Source organism: Diabrotica virgifera, chromosome 6 (genome assembly GCF_917563875.1).
Source record: "Diabrotica virgifera virgifera chromosome 6, PGI_DIABVI_V3a".
NCBI lineage: Eukaryota > Metazoa > Arthropoda > Insecta > Coleoptera > Chrysomelidae > Diabrotica > Diabrotica virgifera.
In genome coordinates, this window is record NC_065448.1 from 238,422,159 (window position 1) to 238,445,491 (window position 23,333).

Here is a 23,333-nt window from a genome sequence, read left to right on the forward strand (position 1 = left end):
ATTAGTGTCATGTGTAGTGTGTATGTTGAGTAAGTGTCTTGTTACTTTGCAAAGTCGACGTCATTAGCGTAAAACTACTTGGAATTACACATAATAGACGATATTTTACTAAACATCAACTTTAGAATATACTTTTTATTCGTAAAATATAGGGAATTTTTTTTGTTTCAAAATATGGGGATATCTAGAATGATATTAAAGTCAAATAAAAAAATAATGAGTTAAAAATTGAAAATACTTTTGAATTTATTAAAGAAAAACATACGCTGGGGTCACAATTTCCCCCACTTGGTCATCCGAAGGTTAATGAATTCAAGCTGTGTGTCTTGTTATCTCTTCGCATAGCTTGTATATTCTGCGATGTATAATTTTAAGAAAAATTTTAATGTATGGCTCATTAGATTTATTAGCCTATTCTTAGCCTTAGTCTCCTCTCTTTTTCGCTCCCTGTTTCTTTGGTAACGTAATAAATTCTAAAACTAGTCAATATTTTCGAATATTGCCTATGTCATAGATATTATTGAAGATTTTACATAGTATTTTTAAAGATCCATCATCAAAAAGTTTACAAAATTCAAACTGTACTCCATTTGGTCTTGGAGCTGCTCTTCTTTTAGTGATGTTAAGGCTGCTCTTATTTCTGTCGCTAGTATAGGTTGTCCTGTCCTGAATACTTATTCACCAAACTAAATTAGACAGAAAATAATTTACTGTTCATCTTTCTCATTGCATGATTGCTGAAGGTCGCCAATTTCAATGTTTATTATAATTTTATTATATACTACTAAACATTTATTTTAAGTTAATTGCAATAATAAACTAACAGTTTTGGTTAACCTTGTAGAAATAAAGTAAAAATTAAAATAAAAAAAGTTGTTATGTGTTAAGATTGTTTAACACATTATTCTGGTTTTTATAAAATCTTTCATCCCACATCAATATTATAGTCTGCATTTTTGTACAAGGGTGTTGCGAACTTCAGTTCTTTTTTCGGTGGTACCCCATAATAATGGCGATTATTTTGGCTATAGTTATTTTATTAACTGATGATTTAGATATATTAGTTGTTATGCAGAACCATTTTCTCCGGTTCTTTAACCATGATATTCTTCGTGTCCAAATTCCTTGCTTTCCGAATACTTTGCCTTGAAAGATTACCTTCAGTCCTTCAGTAATCTGTATTTAGTGCCTGCCGTTTCTCATTATGTTCCGAGATATTCTAAACTTTCTCCTTTTAATGGTACACCTCACTTCTCTTTCTTTCCCCATTCTTCGTACTACGGTCTCGTTGGTTTTCTTGTCCGTCCATGATATCCTTAGGATTCGCCTGTATAGCCACATTTCGAAGGCTTCAAGATAGACATCTATTGGCAACAGTACATTTATTTTAAAAGTCTAATAAGCCAGGAAATAAAATTCGAAATTATTTATCCTCTGAGCTTTTTAAGTTGGAAAAAAAAGCATAACAGATTGGCAAAAGGGAAATCTAAATTGCATTTCACGTCATGTCATTCACCGTGATAATAATTTTAGCGAACTATTTCCTTTAATATCCACCAAAGGTGAATAAAGTATAAATTAAAGAAAAGAAAAGATGGTTCAGATTTGATTACAGTACAGAGACTCTACTATGTGCTTATTCGCGGTGTGCAAGTACTTGGAAGGGAAACGAGAAACGACCGTGCGCGAGTCGCGGAGAAATATTGCAACTATCTTAAATAATTCATATTGTCAATTGAAATTGTCAAATTTACGTATATTTCATACCTTCTGTCAATGAAGCAGAAAAATTATATATTGCTCCACAATATTGATATGATATGCAATTATTATATAAAGGTAAATTTAATTAATTGTATTTTGCTTGCAGTACTGCATTTTAATAACTAATTTTATTTACTACATACAATTGTTCACGTTTGCATAACATAACCTGCATCTTATTTTTTCTTCTTATTATTTTTTTGGACTATGGCCTTGACAATTATCCAGCAACCAGGACTAATATAATTGGCCAATATAATTAAAAGTGCGAATAAAAGTACAGAGCGTAGAAATAGAGGCCGCTTTGCCGAACTTGCACGGTCCCAATACGTATTTCGGAATAAACGCCACTCTCTTATGCTTTATTATTCCAACTTTAAAGGCTCAGAGGATAAATAATTTCGAATTTTATTTCCTGACTTATTAGACTTTTGATTCATAGATGGTGCTAGTAGCATCTTTGGTAATTATTTTGATAATTACCCAGAAAGGATGAAAGGATTTTATTTCAGTTCAGTGCCTCTATCCAGGTGCTCCGATGAGAAAACGGTTATTCCGAAATATGTATAAGCACATAGTAGAGGCTCTGTACTGTAATCAAATCTGAACCATCCTCTCTTTTCGTTTAAATTTATTTTGTTTATCTATTATTTGTATCAGGCATTCCTCTTTGTGATTTCACATACTCTTCCCAAAAATTTCTACCTCTTTCTCATTTTCTTCTCTCATTTACAGTTCAAGCCCCCAATTAAGTTAACTTGATGTAAAACAAATAAAAAAAAAACAGTTTAACCAAAAAATATTATATTTGCCTTCAATAGTCACTACAAGAAGCAATATTTCAAACTTCACTCTCCTACGATTTTACCAATATAGGACCGTTGTAATGGATCGTGGGCTTAAATCTAAATTAATATTGTTCTTCTTACAGTCAATAATCTTTCTTTGGATTTGTTGTTCACTCCTAGAACAAAAAATATGGTTGTTATACTATAAGTTAAAACGCGATGATTGCCAGGAGTTGGCTGTATCCTACCTACATAGTTAAACAATTTTAACATGGAATTAAAATCTCCTCTTGTAAGAGTTTAAAACTGTAATAATGTAAGATAGTTTCAATGTTTAAAAAACTTAAAATATAAAAATCCAAAGGGGTTGCGTAAATGTTCAAAAATAATGTTTTCGGACTTATGACTTCATCTTCAGTAAACTTGGTACTTGCTAAATAGCCCCAGAACCAAACAGTGGTTGGATTTATATCAATACATAGTTACATTAGAGTGTTAGAGGATTGTAGAAATAAACGACTTATAGACGATGAAAGCGGATAAACTGGGAACACAAAGTCTCGAAAAGGTGGTTACTAGGGTGGAACGAAAAAGGTCAAAAAAATAAAAGAAAAGAAAAATTCTTGTGGTGTTTAAAAGTTGTGTCAGTTGATGAAAACAATTGGTGCGAGAGCATTTTGAAATAAAAAAATATCTTGAGGTTCCATATTTGATTTGAAAAATGAAAAAACAAAAAAATTATTTTTGTCGAAAAAATCAATATGGCTCTGATCAAATTTCAATGATCGTGTTTTACCAACTAAGACATTCTAAAGTGCATTCTCTTTATTCGTAATGAACTTTTACTCCATTAAAATGTTACATTTTTTAAGCCGTACCTTGCATTTGTTAGAGGAGTCAATTTTATTTCTTTATTGTGTAGGAAGGATCAGTAGAAGCTTAAGTTCAAGTTTTTGGGGTCGCCAACCTTGTCCCCCGGCCAGGCCGCCATCTTGGAAATGGTGTGCAAAGGGGTTTCGCGCTATATCTCGTAAACTACCAACCCTACGGAAAATCTAATTAAACATAAAATGTAGCAAATTAAATTTTCTACAATTTTATTTCTATTACTTTTTATCGTCAAGTGACCAACAAAAAAGATATAAACAAAAATATGTAAAAAAATTTTAACAAGATTCCTTTTGGAGGTTATAACTTTTTTTCAGTTCATTTTAAAATAACATAACATTTTACCAATTTTGTAGAGGGTTTTTTAGCGAAAAATTTCCACTATAAATTTGTTTAATTCTATTTATTTATATAGGTGTTACAGCGCTCCAAACTTGACCAGATTCTCGAATGCTCATATGGATATAATAAAAACAAAAGTTAGGCTTACTTTTCTATCTATATATCTTTTTTATTCATACAATTTATTATGATTTTAACATTCCTAGGCTATTATTAATCTGTTTTTGACCTTTCTCCACACTATAAAACTTATAACCAGAAGCATATATAGAAACGGCCCAAGAAGTTGTTTGAGCAAAAATTCGCCGGTTCAGAAGAAGAATGACGCAACCGCATATTGCAAAATTCTTAAGAAGAGCAAAAAACGAATTTTTGTTATCAAAATCATAAAGTATGATCAAAATTAGCCATTCACCAAACCGTGGTAAAGATCTCGAGATATAAGCGTTTTTTGGGGTGTGCCGCTTGTTTATGAAGTAACATAACTTTTTTCCTATTGTATATTTTGACTTAAAATTTTCCAAAAAACTTCTTCATGAATTATGTTTTATTGTTGTGTTGGTTAAAATTATAAACTAAAAAGTTTGACACTCAACTTTTTTAAGTAAACATGAAACTAACGAAATATTATGACAAAATGTTTAAAAAATAACAACTCCTTTTCTAATATGTTTAAATATTTAGGACAAATCCCATTGTTATCTACATACTTCAGAAATTAAACAGTAAAATTTTCAAAAGGAAATATTTACAGCGACCAAAGATACAGCGAGGTAAATTTGAAAAATCATCAAAATTGATTTTCGGCATTTTTGTATAAAATTTGATTTTTGAACATGTTCCACCAAATCTAGATAAAAATAAACTTCATATTCGGATTCAGCGACCTCGAAGACATAAAAATAGACCAAAATTGGTCATTCACCTTAAATTTGATTTTCGTGGTCGGCATAAAGATTGCTGCCGCTCGACTAATTTATAGATAGAAAAGTATTTTTTTTATTGTATTCCTATGAGAATTCGAGAATCTGGTCAAGATTGGAGCGCTGTAAAACCTAGATAATAAATAAAATTAAACAACTTTATAGCGAAAATTGTTCATTGAAAAATCCTCTACAAAATCGCTGTGATGTTATTTTATTGTGTGAAATAATATTTTATTTATAACTTTTTTGTTGGTCACTTGACGATAAAAAGAAATGGATATAAAATTGTAGAAAATTTAATTTGCTACATTTTATATGAAATTAAATTTTTTGTAGAATTACTAGTTTAGAAGATACAGCGCGAGATCCCTTTGCACCCCTTTTTTCAATATGGCGGCCGGGGGACAAGGGCGGCGACCCCAAAAACTTGAACTTGAGCTTTTACTAAACCCTCCTATACTTAAAAAAATAAAATTGGCTCCTCTAAGAAATGCAACCTAAATGTAACATTTTAATGGACTATTAAGTTGACAAATAATAATAAAAATCCATCTATCGCCGACGCGAATGCCGTTGCAACGAAAGTAGGACAAATATGAATAAAATCATCTATTCCAACATTATCGCATAAGTGCGTTCAAGATATTATTAAAAATATTTATAAAGAGTATCAAAATCTTAAGCGATTGGTACACAAGAACATGGAAATGAAAGGTTAATGATAGAGCAAACCCAAATAGAAAAAGTTAAGACATACAAATATCTGGGAACCTGGGTTGATGACAAAAATGACCAAAGCAAAGAAATTAAAGTCCGAATTGAAACTGCAAGGCAAGCATTTATAAAAATGAAGACACTGCTTACAAACAAAGACCTTCAGTTGCCTCTCAGATTGAGGGCTCTAAGATGCTACATATTTTCTATATTGCTATACGGAATGGAAGCTTGGACATTGAAGAGACAACACATAAGAAGAATAGAAGCGTTCGAAATGTGGTGTTACAGAAGAATATTTAAAATTCAGTGGGTTCAAAGGATTACCAATGTTGAAGTGCTACGACGTTTAAATAAGGAGTTAGAAATTATGAAAAGTATAAAAACTAGAAAACTGGAATATTTGGGTCACATTACCAGAGGAGAAAAATATGAGTTGCTGAGAATTATTATGCAAGGAAGGATCCAAGGAAGAAGAGGCATAGGAAGAAGACGCATCTCCTGGCTGAGGAACCTTAGAGAATGGTTTAACTGTAGTTCATTACAACTATTCAGAGCAGCAGCCAACAAAGTGACCATAGCCATTATGATATCCAACCTCCGATAGGAGAGGGAACTTTAAGAAGAAGAACACAACAACTCAGCAAGTATCTGATTTATAAATAGAAAAGATTTGAAAGTTTCGAAAGGAGTGTAAAAAGTTATTGAATACCGCAGCTTACAAGTGCAACATGACTGGAACTGTGTGTGTGTACTTGTGATAAAATCAAGAAAGTACCACAAAATGAGCGAATTTTTCTTCAAGATCAACTATCCTGTCGAAAAATGGCAATTGGACCAGTGGATATTGCAGCATCTGCAGCAATAAGGAAGAAAATGGAAAGAATCATGAAGACGAAGGCAAGTTCTCAAAAATATAATACTGATGAAATTGTTCTTAAAGGATTTACCGTAGATTCCTCTAATCCTTCCATAAATAGCAGCTTGTCTGACTCAAATTCTTCTGATGCAGATGATCATGAAGAAGAATTCATTGCTCCTTTGTCAACAGTTACAGTCCAACCATCTACGTCACAATTACTGCGGCAATTCACTTCAATGGCTAGTATGCTTATTTAATTACAATGTGCTACATATACGTCATTTAATTCAACAGTTAGATGGACGCACCAGTGGACCACTTGGTTTTTCAGGGCCAATAGGAAAACTTCTGGAACGCTGTGAAGAGAATGCTCTTGTCGATTTTGTCGCAATAGAAAACAACCTAGCAATATTTATTAGAAACAACAGACCTTAGTACCGATCAGAATTACTTGTACCAAATCAGTCAAGCAGTTTCTGCGAGAAAATGTCCTAATGATTTGAGCCTTGAAAAACCTGGAAAAATATCACACGCAAGGTGGCTGACAGTTGATAATCAATTGCTTGGATTTTGTATGTTGGAACTGGATGTCCCAGCCCCCAATTAATTATCTTAGTAAGTTTCATCCAAAAAGTGTATGCACCAGTTTGGTTTTATATAAAACTGTATCCTAGCTGTTCTGATGGTTCAAAATATTTATGGCGAATGATACATTATTCACGATTTCTACCAGTTGACCAAAGAAAAATTGTCGATGCCGTTGTCCAAAGAAATGCTTATTTTGCCCATCCCGAAAATGTATTACTTGGTATGATGAAAGATGAACGAAAACATATACGGGAGCTAGGACTACGCAGAGTGCCGAAAGCTAGAGAAAATCAGAAAGAAAAAAAGATCCGGAGATTCAAAATACCAACATTAAATTTTAGTACTGCAGATTATATAATGACTTAATTTATGTTTCTGGATTCAAAGTTACGGCTCCTCTTTTGCTAAACATATTTCCAATGAAGATGTAAGGAATATGATTGACTCTGGGAATTACAACCACATAGAGGTCTTAAACTGCCCTTGTCATACAAAATCCGAGGAAAGAACTGCTAAGTTAGAAACTGAAGCACCAGCTGCTGTTTGCGGACCAAAATCAAGGGATGGCTTTATTCGTTCAAGGTTGCAGTCTAGAAATATGCCGTTTTTTAACAAAATCTTAAAATGTATATTGTATCATAAAACAATTATTTAGATTCAAAGAACTGATAAAAAATAAATTTATAAAATTTTATTTTTTTTTTGTTATTCCCAAAAATTTAAATTTAATATGGAACCTGAAGATAGGGTCCAATACAAAGAGGATTTCTTACAGTTTTATTATACATCAAAACGCAACTTTTTCGCACTAGCCCCATAAAAAATAATGTCTCCGAATTTTTCGTTCCACCCTAGTGGTTACGTGTAAGTCTTGGTCTACGTCTTGGTAAATTGGCAGGCTTACGCAGACCAAGACGTGCATGTAACCTTTTCGATTTGGAACTTTGTGTTTCCGGAAAGTAATCCGCTTTCATCAGTTTACAGGTCGTTAAATTTATGAAGCACTGTTTAGTTCTGGGGCTATTTAGCAAGTATAAAGTTCACTGAAGATGGACCGATAAGTCCGAAAACATTCGTTTTGAACATTTATGCAATCCCTGTGAATTTTTAAATTTTAATAATATTAAATTTAAATTAAAATTAAAATTACAACAGGAGTTTTTACTTCTATGTTAAAGTTCGTTTTTTACTATAATGGTTAGGTTTTCCCTAATATTAATAATACTATGAGTTTAACATATACTAGGTAGTATTGGAAGCTTTATTTAACAGTTAACACTTATTTTTATCTTCAACTAATAAATTATAGGGCACTCTTTCAAAAAAATAAATGAGTATATTAGGAGGTCTAGGAGTGGCACCAATTGATGCAAAAATAAGAGAGCATAGGTTAAGATGGTTTGGTCAAGTTCAACGTCGCGACGTTCATCACAAAATACGAAGAATGCTAAACTACGTGTTCCTGGAAGGAGTAGGAGAGGAAGACCTGGGGGAGACACTGACTTAGGCAGGACGACATGTCAGTAAAGTGGATGTTGATATGACTGGAGATAAAAACCTATGAAGAAATAAAAATAAGGTAGCTGACCCCGTATAGGGATAAAAGCAAAGAGAAGGTTGATGATAATGATTTTGGTTATATCAAGTATCTGTCTCTTCAATTCTAACCCCCCGGAGAGAGTGTAGTGGTCGACGTGAGGTCGTGTATTTTCCGTCTCCAAAGATCTCTGTCTCTGGCCATTTCTTTTAACTCATACATAAGTCTTTTGCATATTCCTGTAATCTGATCGATCCATCTTGTTGGGGATCTTCCTCGTGATCTTCGGCCTTACACCTTTCCTTGTATAATGAGTCTTTCTATGTTTTGTATGTTTGCTTTCACAACATGTCCAAAGTATTTAATTGTTGGAGATGGACTTTACTGGAGAGTCGTTGGATAACTTTTAGCTCTCTTAAAATTGAATTATTTGTTCTATGGTCGGTCCAAGAAATTCGTAGCATTCGTCTCCAACAGAAAATTCCAGTGGCGTCTATCTTTCTTCTTTCCGAATTTCTCAGGGTCCAAGATTCACATCCGTAAGTCAGTATTGGGAATATTAAGCAGTTGATCAACCTCATCTTTAACGCTCTTGAAATTTGACAGTCCTTCCATATTGTGGTCATTTTTGCTGTGGCGACTTTTACTAGATCACATCTACGTTTTATTTCTTCCTGTAGGACCCTGCGTTTGTGATTAATGATCCCAGATATAAGTATGAGCTCACAACATCAAACCGATCAATTGTGGTTATGTGTGGATGATTGTTATGTAGTCTATCCACTATCATGATCTTTGTCTTTGATACGTTTAATTGCAGACCAAACATTTGACTTTCGTTTTCAACCAGTCGTATAAGATCAATCAGCTCTGCCTGACTATTTGCAAGAAGGGCTGTGTCATCTGCGAAACGTAGGTTGTTTATTTTATGACCATTTATTGAGCTGCCTTTTCCCATCCTTCAAGTACTCTTCTTATAATATGCTCTCCATTTATATTGAATAATTGTGTAGATAGTATACATCCCTGTCTGATACCCCGTTCTGGATGAAATTCGTTTGAAAGTGTATCAAAGCACTTTAACTGATCCAGTAGTGTGTTCGTATAGTTCAGTTATAAGCGAAATAAGGTGTTGGAGTACGCCTACTTCTTTTAGTATTCGCCATAAGTGTCTCCACTTGACCCTGTCGAACGCCTTACGATAATCTATAAAGCATATGTACAGTGGAATATTGAATTCCCTAGATTTTTCGATTATCTGTCTTATATTCAACAGGTGTTCTCGAGTACCTCTACCTTTGGTAAATCCAGTTTGCTCTTGTGGAATTTCTCTTTGAAGGAAAGTTTTTAGTCTCTCAATGATTATATGTAGCAGTATTTTACTGGCATGTGATATAAGAGAAATAGTTCTATAATTGTCGCATTTATGGAAGCTGCCTTTTTATGAATTGTCGTTATTGTAGATTTTGTCCAGTATTCAGGCCATTGTTTAGAATGCCATATTTGGTTACAGAGTAGATGAAGTATGTTTACGCCAGATTCTTCTGTGGTTTCGAACATTTCTGCTGTTATCATATCTGGGCCTGGTGTTTTATTATATTTGAGCTTAATGATTGCGAGTCTTACTTCATTTTCAAGTATATCAGGTTCTTCTTCTACCTCGTCAGAGATTTGGTTAACAGATTCTTGGCGTTGATCATCTTTATATAGGTCCCTGCAATACGATCTCCATGTCTCTGCTATATCTTCTCTGTTTGTTCTCAGAGTTCCAGTGCTGTCTTCAATGGCCCAAGTTCTGGCTTTGAAGTCTCTTGTTGGGTAGCGTATTTTTCTAAATACATCTCTCGGCTGATTATTCTGATCATGTCTCTCAATTTCTTTACATATATTTTGATAGTAAAGTTTTTTATCTGCCTTGCCTCTTCGTTTTATTTCTTATATCAAGTATAATCTTAAGAAATTATGTGATTTATTCATGCAGCTTCTGCAGTCTTAGCTATCATAAATCTATTTGAAAATTAAAAAAAAAGGAAATTTTGTGACCGTTAATTTTAAAGTGACACATAAATAAAAAGTATTAATAAAACTCGTAACGGATATGTCCTTGATTTATAACGCACAAAAAGTTATTCTATAAAATCACCTCTCTGCTTTTCCCAAAATGTGAGAGGTTATAAATCGTCGTGCTTTTATACATAAAAGCTTTTTCGTCAACTTGCAGTCTAATATTTTTCGTCAAATTTTAAAGCTGTTTTATAATACGTCAGCTATGTATAATTCTTTGGCTTTTATGAGTTGTTAAATTTAAACTTAAATTCAGAAGTCTCAGACATTCACATATATAGGTACAGTTGTTCCAACGGATCTTTGCACATACATACATGAAATTTTCACAAACTACTTTTTATAGTATTGGTCTGGGCAGATTATCGGAGAACAGGCCATTTTTGGGAAAAGTTATTTACCAGCTACTTTATTGCTGAAATCGAATCTTATGTACGAATATATACTCTTTTTTTTACACACAGAAACTAATATCACAAAATTAGGCCGCTTCATACTTAGTGGTCCAAAAACCCAAAAAGATGGCCAAAATATGAAAGCGTTTTTGATTGGCATGAAATTAGGCATCCAGGGGTTTTTGAGGTATCTAATTATGAATCCGAAATCTAAATTGAAAAAACAAAGTGGGGGATGTAATATGGCGGGTTTATGTATTTTAAATATATGTAATACCGTCGAAATGTGATATCCGGGCGTTTTTAAGGTTGTTGATTACGAATCTGAAAAAGAAATTTCAAAAAACAAAATGGCGGATGCCATCCGCCAATTTTTTATTCCAACGTTAAATTCGATTAATAATCATATGAGAGTCAAAACTAATTTTTATTTTATTTTTCAACAATACTGTACCTGACCCTATTATCTACAATTTTACCCGACGATACTGAAATAACTAAAGATCTACAGTCATAGCAACTACCTGAATGCTGCGGCATGATCTGTTTATTCTGCGTTGTTAACGATTCATATTGAAACTCATAGCGCAGAGCGCTTGTACAAAAAATTCTCGCAAAACCAAAGGGGCAGATAGTAGCAGCTAATTGTTTTTTAATCTTAAAGAGAGAAATACAAGCTAAAAGATGATTGAAGTAACATCTTGGATTCGATGGAGTACATAAATATTTGGCTATCTGAAAATCCCATTTTTTCAAAATATATACTTTCTTATCACTTAACTTCAACTTAAAATCTACTAAATATAACACATAAACAAATATTTTACTATTATCGGCTTTTATTAAAGATGGCTCCACGAATATCCTCCATTTTGCAGAATTGAATTTGCGCACTTCGTTTTCGAGATACACGCACAAGACTGTGCGTATAAAATATTCGTTATTCTTAACTGCGCTTCTGTTCCGTACGAAGGTCAATTTTGAATCGAACTGGAAATTCAGATATAGGAGATATAGTTTTAAAGTTGCCACCACTGAATAGGGAATTTAATTCTCTTTTATTCTTCTTCTTCAGGTGCCATCTCCGCTACGGAGGTTGGCAATCATCATAGCTATTTTAATTTTTGAGGCAGTAGCTCTAAATAGTTGTTTCGAGCTGCATCCAAACCACTCTCTCAGGTTCTTCAACCATGAAATTCGTCTTCTTCCGATGCTTCTTCTGCCATCTATCTTTCCCTGCATTATGAGTCGTAGGATGCCATACTTCTCGTAATTCTCTTTTAGAAAATATAATAATATTCTCGAAACGTTGATTTTTTTTTAAATTTTGGCCACCTTTTCGGGATTTTGGAGCACTGTGCGCTTGTCCATATAGAAACCACAATAAGTTAAACAAGGATAAGCAATGCGACACGTCTTTGATACATTATTTACTAATAATTTTTACATTTATCGTTTCCATTGACATAAGCCCATTTGTTGTGTTTAAAAATGGTTTTTCATGTTATTTAAACTTTGTTTGGATGTTTAAACTAATCTTTGTTTGTACATTGCAATGTAATTTTTATTTTCAAACATAATTGATAAAACCACTAACTATGACATCTATATTATGACAATGACATCCGATGTGGACGTCGAAATGGTAATAAAGTCATTTTTTTAGTTAATTGTGGCTTATTTCCCATTTAGAATAGTTGATTTCGAAAATGCCGCAAGGAAATAGCTTGAGAAGAACACTAACTATGGCTCTCTTATTTGATTTCTTCCAATAGCTATTTATTTTTAAGCTAGTTTGACAAGTAATAATTTTTAACCTACAAATTGTAGTTATACTACAGTTGAGTCCGCGAGTCTTTACCCGTGCGTCATCATTTAAAGCATACGAAATAAGTCGGAAATCTATTTCACGCAACAACAACTGACAGAAAGTGGCTGCTGTTCCGATTACGAGTTTTATTATAAAATTTGACTTTATTAAATATATAGAATGTCAAATGTAAGTTTTGCTTCAAAATTTTTGTGCAGAATTACAGCTACATTTAAAGTAGCTTAATAAATTCTTTTATTATTATTGATTAATAAATAAATAAACAATTTATAAAAAAATTCAATACCATATTTTATTTTTGTTATTTTATTCACTTTGACGGAAATCTAAACACAGTCATTTCTTTACTGTGTGAATGACGTTAGCTTTGTACGTTTTAAATATTAATTGCCAAAATATATTTATTTACCTTAAAATTTCAAAGCCCAATATAAAATTAGTTGTGAAAACAACTGTTTGTGTAATATAAAAAAACTTCTAAACGCGAAAATTCGACAAAAACCGCAAAAAATTCAACTGACTGACAGCCACAAAATTAAACAAAGCAGAAACATCAAACAAATTGTGCTTAAAATATGAAAACATATCGAATCGTCTTTTTTTTTGTACCTATCTCGTTTCAATGCACTGAGTCTATATGGTTCATAAAAATAACATATGTTTTTACTTAATAACAAACGGCAGCTGGTTTTTCATGAGTTTCATGCGTGGAAGAGAATGATGCTAGATAAAAAGTATGTGTTTTATCTCGCCAGGTATTAATGACGCACGGGTAAAGACTCGCGGACTCAACTGTACATGAGGTTTTCTATAGTTCTGTCGAATGGAAATTTATTTGTTTTATTTATTTATTTGTTTAAAAGAACTTTTTATAATACCACGTTTTTAATATTTAAAGGACACAATATAAAATTTTACACGCCATTTATTGAGAAAATCATCTTTATTGAGAAAACTAGTAGCGCCATCTTTTGTGAAAGGTGAGAAATAATTCTATCATATAAAATTTAAAATGGCCTAAAATTACAAATAAAACTCTATGCATCTTTGTAAAAGCTATTGAATATTGCATTGTCATCGAGTTCTAAGATTCTGAAAATTTCGGATATTTAGCTAGTCGAAAGTAGTGGTAGCTAGTCGGAAGTAGGTATGTTTAAAATCGACTTAAGATTTTTCCCGGACAAAGTGACAAAGAGACAGACAAGACAAGTCTAGGAGACTAGGCAAAGTATATAAAAGCGTGGTAAAATACACGCAATTTTTAGAAGGGAAAAAGCTGTCATAAGGAGACTAAGAATTGGACATTGTCACCTTACGTATGGTTCAAAGCAATCCACTTTGGTGCCATATCTGCCACTATTTTAGTGACAGCGAGAAAGATAATATATTATATTTACCTGTTGATTGAAACATTCATTTATTTATTTACAGAAAAGCCTACAAGAACGTTTTAAAATATGTGCGGAAATATTGTGCGAAAGAAACCGTTACGATTTAAGATAAAAAATAAAGCTATTTTTTCTTCATAAGATGGCAAGGGAAACATTTTTTACGAGATATAATGAAACTCAAAAACGATCTTTATTACCGTCTTAGTAATAAAAGCTGAAAAAGCTCAAACGCTGAACCTGTAGCATAACTCCTCGGATAAAATGACATTTGGTAATAATAATTATAAGTGTGTCAGTGGCGGATCTAGATATTTACCTTAAGAGGAGAAATTTGCCTGAGGGGGAACTTCCAATGAAACACCAATCAAAAAGACATAAAAAAGATAAACCCAAACTACACAAAATCCATAAATATTAATTAAAAAATTAAGTACATATCCCTACAGCACTCCTCTAGTAACAGCTAAAAACTATTTTTTAACACTAGTTAATCCTCGTAAGGCGGTAGACCTCGTTTTTCTCACCTGTCTTTTTTAATATTTTTTTTTTATTTTTGTCCATTTTTTTATTCGCATTAAATTCAATTCTAAACACATTACACCCATTGCAGCATCTAAAACGCTTTACGTTTACGTGATTTTTTGGAAAAAATGACTGTATTGTGCAAATCATGAAAATTTCATATCCTGAATTGGACGTTTCTGGTGTTAGACTTGGAGCTAACAGAGCTACGGGACAAGGTCGGTGTTACTTATGTCAGAGAAAAAGACCGAAAGTCCCGACATAACTGTATTATGTGCAAAAACTTTGTGTTGCTCACTCTGTGAAAAATTTCATGTGTTTATCTTGCAACGATAATAATTTTTTTTAAGAAGAAATGACTTTTTTTGTAAAATTATGTTTCGTACTATAATAAATAAGGCTTAACTATCTTTCAAATCAATTTCCCCGACGTTCACATATAAAAAAATGGATATACAGATGGGTTGCAAATGCACCCCGCACCGTTGTTTACGTAAGAATCTAAGCACCGCTTTACGAGAGTTAACTAATTAGTTAAATTATTCTTACATGTGTAAACTGTTTTTAAGTTTAAACAAAAAATATTGGAAAGTGTTTAAAGCATGGGCTAAAATCATTTTAGAATATTTGTATTATAACACTTTGCATCTCGGTTAGGAGGAATATTTTATTTAAGTACATATTTTAGGTTAAATTTTCGTATTTTGTGCTAAGATTTCTCCAGTTACTATATGAACAATTCTTAATGAAACACCCTTACACAATTATGTTTGAAATAAAAGAATATATTAATATTTTGCTTATAAAAATCATACCTGTTTAAAATGACCACTACAATTCCTCCATCGGGACGTTCAAAGGCAACTTGAGTAACTAAATCATTTTCATTGCATTGAGATGAGTAAATCCTGTAGGAACCTGGTGGTACAAATTTGGAAAAGTGTCCAATGGCATAGTAAAGAGGCTGCTTTAAGAATTCGGTGCCATTATTATTTAAAATTGGAGCATCTCTGGCAGCAGCGACATTTGGACCGCCTTGTAAATCTAGGACCATATTCCAGTCGACCCATCCTGTTACATGGTGGTTCATGTTCTGTAAAAAAATAACCAATAAATATAAGTATAAAATTGATATTATTTTTGTGGAGGAAAACGACTCAACATCATTTTATAATATGTAAGTTGAGGCTTAGCCAAAAATTAAAGAACCTGATGTACTCCTTATCCCAGAATACCTGCCACGAGATAACAAATAAAATCAATGGGTTTCTGAAAGGTTTGGCACGATCCAAAGGTTCAAAAAGAAAGCTCCGTAGAGCAGCTGAGCAGATGGAACGTGAATTATAAATTGTAAAATTCCCTCATCTTTTTAGTCTCAGCATCCGTTATGGCTTGCAAATTTTAGAAGCCTTGGAGGTGTAACCAGAGAAGATTACCATTGTTTTCAAATTGGTGGGATGTAGAGTAATATTTTTGGTATTATTTTATGTGCTATTAGATTCAAAACTTAGTCTTTTGCTAGCAGTTACCGCTAGGGCATCCCTGCCATTTCGTTCGTTGCAATCCGTAACTGCGCGGCCGGGGTTTGTCTTGGTTGGGTCAGAGAGAGCAGCATATGTGCCTCCTGATGAGAGATTAATAAGTTTTGAAACCGGTAGAGGTGCTTGCTGCACTCTCTGATTGAACTAGTATATATTGCGGCTGTAGTTTAGTGTTGCAACGAAATTGAAAATGGTTATTCACTTTTGAAATAGAAAGAATTGTTAAGTGTCAGAAATTGACTTTCAAGACTTTATGACAAAAGATGAAAAATAAAAGGGATGACGGATAAGGAAATACAAAATGGCTTTCGTGCAGACAGATACTGTATGTTTTGTCATCAGTTGTTGTTTTGTAATGTAAATAATGTTTTGTACTGACCTGAATAATATCATCAGCATATGTTTCAGCGTTGGACCAGTCACCCAAAAAGATTCCAAGAGCACCTAAAATTTCATCAGTATTAGGAATGCTTTAAAAAATACACCATGGCTCGTAATATTGATACGCTACATCTAAAAAATAGACGCAAAGAATATAATTTACTAATGTATCATGTTTATGGCTATTTTTCATTATAAGAGGATTATAGGTACAAATATTTTTGACTGAGATTTATCTAATTTCCTTCATTCATTAAGCATTACAGTCCGTAGGGATTATAGCCACGCCTTTGCGTTCAGAATACTATCCTTGGTTGAGGTGGAGTATTTCTGTATATAATTTATAGCTTGCTGTGTGTCTTTACTGCTGCTTTTCCATTTCTTGCTGCCCTTACACTGAACATTCCAGTATTTAACATTCATTGCTCTTATACCTTCATCTACATCAGCCAGCCATTTTCTTCTACGAATATCTCTATACCTGGATCATAGTGGTAGAGGGTTAGTTATCCTTTTCAACTTGTCTGAGTGTGGGCATTTCTGTATATGTCCTATCCAATTCCATTGAAGAGATTTTATGTATCTGAATATATTTTCTCCCTTTTATTCTTCTTCAATTTCGGCGTATTGTTTCATTCTTATTTCTCCCTCTCTTGTTACATTGTGGTCCAGTATCCTTCTTATTATTTTTTCCTTTAACTTCAGAAGGCTATTTTCCTCTTTCTTGTTAATCGTCGTTGTTTCCATCCCATACGTATCAACAGGTTTTTATGGGTTCATCTTTGTTCACTTACTTATATTCTTACTTCTCAGCAGATTTCTATTTATTCTATATTATTCCATATTATTTTTGCCTTTTTGGAATTATTTCCTTTGTTCTCTATTTTATGATTTTCCTTATTATTACTCCAAAGTAGCTAAAAGTGGATACAGTTTCAAATGCAACCGTCTAAATATTATTTCTGTTAATAAAATTTTTCCACTCTCCCATGTTGTTTGACTCCCATGACTAAATTTATTTTTCATCTACTTATTATTCATAGATAATTATTTATGAATGAGGTATGGTTAAATTTCCCTTGTTTCATATACCATTGATTAGTACTGCAACAATTTGGTAGGTTTGCTGGTGGGTGCTGGGGCAAATCTGCCTGGCGTATAGTTAATATCAATTAAAGTTAAAAGAGAAGTCCCAACGAATCCCCCCACCTCCACCTGAGTATAGCGGACTACGCCTTTGTTGTAATCCTACAGCCGGTGTAGTAACGTAGCGTACGCGTATGCGCGGCCGGTCGTTGCATTTTGGCACCCAACATGGGGCTCGAAATCAGGACCCTGAGATTAAGCGTCTCATATCATGCTCTACCACCTGAGATAGCCAGGCTAGCTCAGGAATCAGGTATGTGTTTACAAAGTCTATAACACAGACAGACATTCGTAATTCAAGGTTTTCACATTTTTTTTTTTTCAAAATGGTTGAAAATAATATTTTCAACCTTAGATACAGTCATATCAACTACTTTGATACTTTTAAGATATTAAACTCCAATTTTGAAAAATTAATATTCGTGTTAAATAAAAAACTCATGTATACTTATATATGTATTTATATAATAAAATATTTCTCACCTACGCAAGCTTCAGTAACCATAATAAATTTGTCAGGGAACTGCTCGTTGACATTGTCCAATAAGTAGGTATTGTTTTTGAAATCCATATAGAAGTGTGTGGCAAATCCGTCTACATATTGTGAAGTTTCAGCGTCTCTTACGATCTAAAAAAAGGCAAGAAATACTAACACAACTCAGTGTGACAGTGTAATAAGTAAATAGTTATTAACACATATAAAGTACAATAATTTATAACTACAACAATTGCAATGGACTGCTTTAATAACAGAATGAACTTCAAGAAACCCTAGATATAGAAGAAACTGATCTGTGTCTCATCCCTGAGACAATTTTAAAGGATATAAAGTTTATTATATTATACACCCACATAATGCAGCTAAAGAAAGCTTTAATTTTTCTTACCTGTGGAACAACTCTCAATAAACTTCTTTGATCATCGAGAGTAATCAGTTTAAGATGGCTATGATCTGACCGTTTAATTGTTGGTCCAAGGTGATCCCTGATCCAATATCCCTATAACATTTTTTAAATTAGGTAATTCAGAAATTAAAGATTAGAGCAGTGAAAAAAAGCACATTTTTGAAATCAGAGCATTGAAAATATTTATACAGTGTGGGCCAAAGAAAACAGTCCACCTCGATATTTGGCAGTATTTATTAGATTTTAACGAACTGACGAAACAGGTCGATTTTTTATCTAAGGGGGACACATTTTTACGGTACATGCATCTGTCATTTGTCAACCCCCTCCATTCCACTTCCCCCACCCCTTGTATTAAATAGGGAATAGGGGTCGTATACTAGCTCATTAGAAAGGTTATTTAATTCTCTATTGAGTAATATAAACAGTAACATATTTATTTATACAGGGTGTCCAAGAGAAAAATATTTTAATTAAATTATTTGACACAAAAAGAAGAATGTATGTAACTTATTTAATTCAAAATACATTCTACTGCTGTCAAAAAACAGAAAAAATTGTTGTTTGATAAATAAACATTGGTTTTCGCTTAATTTCAATGTTCAAGCTGCCACCCATCTGCCTCTTGGTAGGTTGAATATTGAATTTAAGCAAGAAACAATGTTTATTTATCAAATAAACATTTTTGTAGTTATACTTCTTTACGCGCGATGAGGGTGAATTTTTATATGTTAAAACCAGGCGCATACGCATCACCCAGGCGCATACGCGCATTATAACTTTGTTCTGATTGGATGTTCAAATGACATGTCAAAAATTATCCAATATGGCAGCTGTAGGACAGCTGTGGTTTGGAGGAAAAGGTAAAGGTAAACAAATCAGGGACGTATCTTGCCATTCGTGCGCCCTTGGCGAAATTCAATGCACCCGCCCCCCCCCCCTTCCCACAAAAAAACGAGATTCCCATTAATTGCACCCACAATTCACAGGACTGTAATGTAACAATTTTTAAATAGTTGTAGGCAAATTACTACAACTACTACTTTAAAATGTATTAGGCCTGGTAGCCTGATCAAAGAACAATCTGACCCCAAAAAATATAAAGGAAGGATGAAAATTTGGGAATAGGTAGTTGAAATTGTCTATTATTATATAAGAAAAAGTTTAAAAATAAACATTCAAAATAAGACCGGAATTGAATAAAATGACTACCTAATTCAAAACAACTTTTGTTCTATAGAGTTTTTTCGCTAAGTCAAAAATTTTCGAGTTATTTGCGAGTGAATATGTTCATTTTTAACAAAAAAAAAAACATGTTTTTGGACGGTTTTTCGAAGATAACTCAAAAAGTAAGTATTTTATTGAAAAAAATATTCATAGCAAAAATATAGATTATAAAAAATTGAAAAAACCGGTGTATGCATGAGGTCGGTAGACCCAGTAGAAGCAGAGTTGTAGCTAATGAAAAGTAGGTTCTTCTTCGTCAACTTTCAAATCGAATATTTCAATGTGAAATAGCTCAAAAAACGGAGCACTTTTCGGGGAAATTCATTTTAACTTTTTAAAGTGGTTAAAAAAAGGTTTATTTTTGTTTTCTAAAAAAACTTTTAACATTAAAAGTCAGTGAGTTACGCTCAAAATATTGTTGGTCCCTTTTATTTTTTGGTAAAACAATTCGCGAAAATCACCCCCTAATTAGCATCAGAAATAAATTTTATCATTACCACTTAACAAGTTACTTTGCTTATGTATTATTTATATGATCTGTAAGTTTCATCGGTTCAAAGTACTTATTCTTGAAAAAGCTGTAGTTAAAATGGCTTAAACGAGTAACTAATCACGAGTTTAGGCAAATTTTGAACAACCATAGCATATCCAATTTTTGTCTAGAAAGAAAACCAAAAATCAAAAATATTCAGAAAAGCAAGACGAACATTTTATTACTCCTTGAGATTTTTTGGTATTACTAATAATTTTTAAGTTAATTCATAAGATATTCCATTTTTTTCAAAATTAATAAAAAATGTTTTATTTTAAACCCAATTTTTTTCAAAAATGAGTGCTTTGAACCAATGAAACTTATAGATAATATAAAAAATAGCGAGGTAAAGTAACTTGTAAAGCGGTAACGATTAATTTTATTTGGGAAACTAATTAGGGGGTGATTTTCGCGATTTTTTTAGCAAAAAATAAAAAAAGACCAGCAATATTTTAAGCGTAACTCACTTTTAATGTTAGAAGTTTTTTTAGAAAACACAAATAAACCTTTTTTTAACCACTTTAAAAAAGTTGTAATGAATTTTCCCCGAAAAGAGCTCCGTTTTTGGGTTATTTCAAATTGAAATATTCGATTTGGAATTTGACGAAGAAGAACCTACTTTTCATTAGCTACACCTCTGATCCTGCTGGGTCTACAGACCTCATGCATACACCATTTTTTTCAGTTTTTTCTAAGCTATCTTTTTGCTAAGAACATTTTTTTCGCTAGAATACTTACTTTTTGAGTTATCTGCGAAAAATCGTCCAAAAACATGTTTTTTTTTGTCAAAAATGAACATATTCACTCACAAATAACTCGAAAAGTATTAACTTAATGAAAAAACTCTATAGAACAAAAGTTACTTAGAATTGGTCATTTTATACAATTTCGAACTTATTTTGAACTTATATTTGTTCACCCTCGAGAAAATATTTTTCACCCCGCATTTCCCAATTTTTGTAAAATGGAGGGGATGTAGAATTGTAAACTTTTCTTATATAATAATAGACAATTTCAACTACCTATTCCCAAATTTTCATCCATCCTTTATTTTGTGGAGGTTTTCGTAAAATTTTGTGTTCCATGATCGGGCTATGGGCTCAAAAAACAATAACAATAAAGGAGGTATTTTTGAAACATTATTTATTTTACTCACTAGTACTTTACATGTAATATTGTGATTCACAATTTGTGAATATGTTAAATACATTTATGAGAAAATGTACTTACATACTTACATAAACTATCATAACTATGCACTTATGTTACATTACTTTAAGCGAAAACATATTGATATATAATAATAAATAATAGCCTACAACAGTTCATGAAGTTTTGATTTAAAATTTAAATTTTTAGTCAATTTAATTTTGTTGAATTAACCTGGTATCTTTTATTATTGTTAAAATTTCGTCAAAGTTAAGTTTTGAAGCTTAAAATCCTTTATATGTTACAATTATTTTTAAAATATTACTGACACCGTACCGGTATTTATGTAGTCTCTTATCTTTTTAATTTTGCTAGAATACGGATCATATTTTTTTATCGAAAGTATGAAAAATGCTTAGTTTATAAAATTAAAATCTTGGATTTCCTAAAAGTTTTTCTTCCGCTAATTTTACGCCCCCTCACTCTTGCGCCCTTGGCGGGCGCCTCTTTCGCCAACCCCTAAATACGTCCCTGAAACAAATGTATAATATATTCGTTTTATTGTTGTGAGGACAGAAACAAAACAGTTTATAATATTGTAGTGACTTTTAAATAGTTTTTAAAAGCAACAGGTACGTAATAATTGTTAATGTATCATGGGTATAAACCTACCTGTTTGACCTGCCAAAATACATAGTATGTAATAATGTAATACTTTTATTTATATAATTTGATTACCATTAATATTCACCTAATATATTGTTTTCTTACTATATGTTTTGTTGTATTTTTTTTCAATTCTAAAGTCCACATTACATCAATAATAATTGAATAAGAAATTGACAACAAGTTATTCAAGGTCAAATTTGGCTTATACAAAACACAATTCTACATCCAATTTTGCCGTGAATAAAAAGAAAATAAAGAAATTTGACAAAATAAAACATATCCAATTGTTCTATTTCATCAAATTCCTTCATTTTCTTTTACAAACCATACATTTTGTACTCGTCAAATTTGGCCTTGAATAACTTTGTCAATTTCTTGTTCAATTTATTGTTGTATATGTTATAGTTTACTTCAAAAAACTAAGACTTTATTTTTTAAAAAATGTTTTACCGTGCCGTTTAATTACTATTAAGGGTCAAAGTTAAGTTTTAACATGGGTTCTTATGGGAATTCTTAAAAAGTTAATAACTTTTGACCCAAATTTACGATTTTTAATTATTTGTGCTTAAATTAAAGGTATTTTTGTAAGGAATAACATATTAAAAAATGAGGATTGTTTACCGTACCATTATTAAATAAAAGTGAAATTACTGTTTCGAAATTTAACAAAGTTGGTAGTAGTGAGATCAGCTGCACTCATAATTATATCCGAAACGTACGTGTCAATCACATTACCTCGGTGGTCTAGTTGTTGAGCGTTCGGTCAGAGTTCGAAACGTCCCGGGTTCCAATCCTCTACGATTCATTTTTTTTTTAGTTGTTTTAATAAAAATTTTTTGAAAGTGGTAGATAAGAAAGTTAGTTTAATATTTAAATAGAATACAATTACTTCGTTAAAATTATATAATAGAAGTATAACTTCTTACGTGCGTACAAAGTACACACACATTCTTTTTTTTTCTATTTTCTGTCAGTAGTAGAATGTATTTTGAGTTAAATGAATTACATAAGTACATTCTTCTATTTGTGTCAATTAATTTAATTCAAAATAATTTTTCTTGGACACCCTGTGTAAATAATTATGTCAATGTTAATATAACTGAATAGAGAATTGAATAAAGTTTTAAATGAGCTAGCACACCACCCCTATTTCTTATTAAAAAATAAGGGG

At 32.2% G+C, this 23,333-nt stretch overlaps 1 protein-coding gene across 1 annotated transcript in view; it reads right to left on the minus strand.

Moving 5' to 3' along the window:
* Positions 1-2,551: 2,551 nt before the first annotated feature.
* Positions 2,552-23,333, minus strand: part of LOC126886790 (putative glucosylceramidase 3) — a 47,328-nt gene continuing 26,546 nt past the window's right edge. The window contains exons 5-9 of the mRNA XM_050653842.1: positions 18,568-18,678; positions 18,164-18,308; positions 16,533-16,597; positions 15,428-15,705; positions 2,552-2,728 (exon numbers count right to left, since the gene is read on the minus strand). Coding sequence (XP_050509799.1) covers positions 2,629-2,728; positions 15,428-15,705; positions 16,533-16,597; positions 18,164-18,308; positions 18,568-18,678 — 699 coding nt within the window. The 3' untranslated portion in view covers positions 2,552-2,628. The remainder of the gene's footprint in view (positions 2,729-15,427; positions 15,706-16,532; positions 16,598-18,163; positions 18,309-18,567; positions 18,679-23,333) is intronic.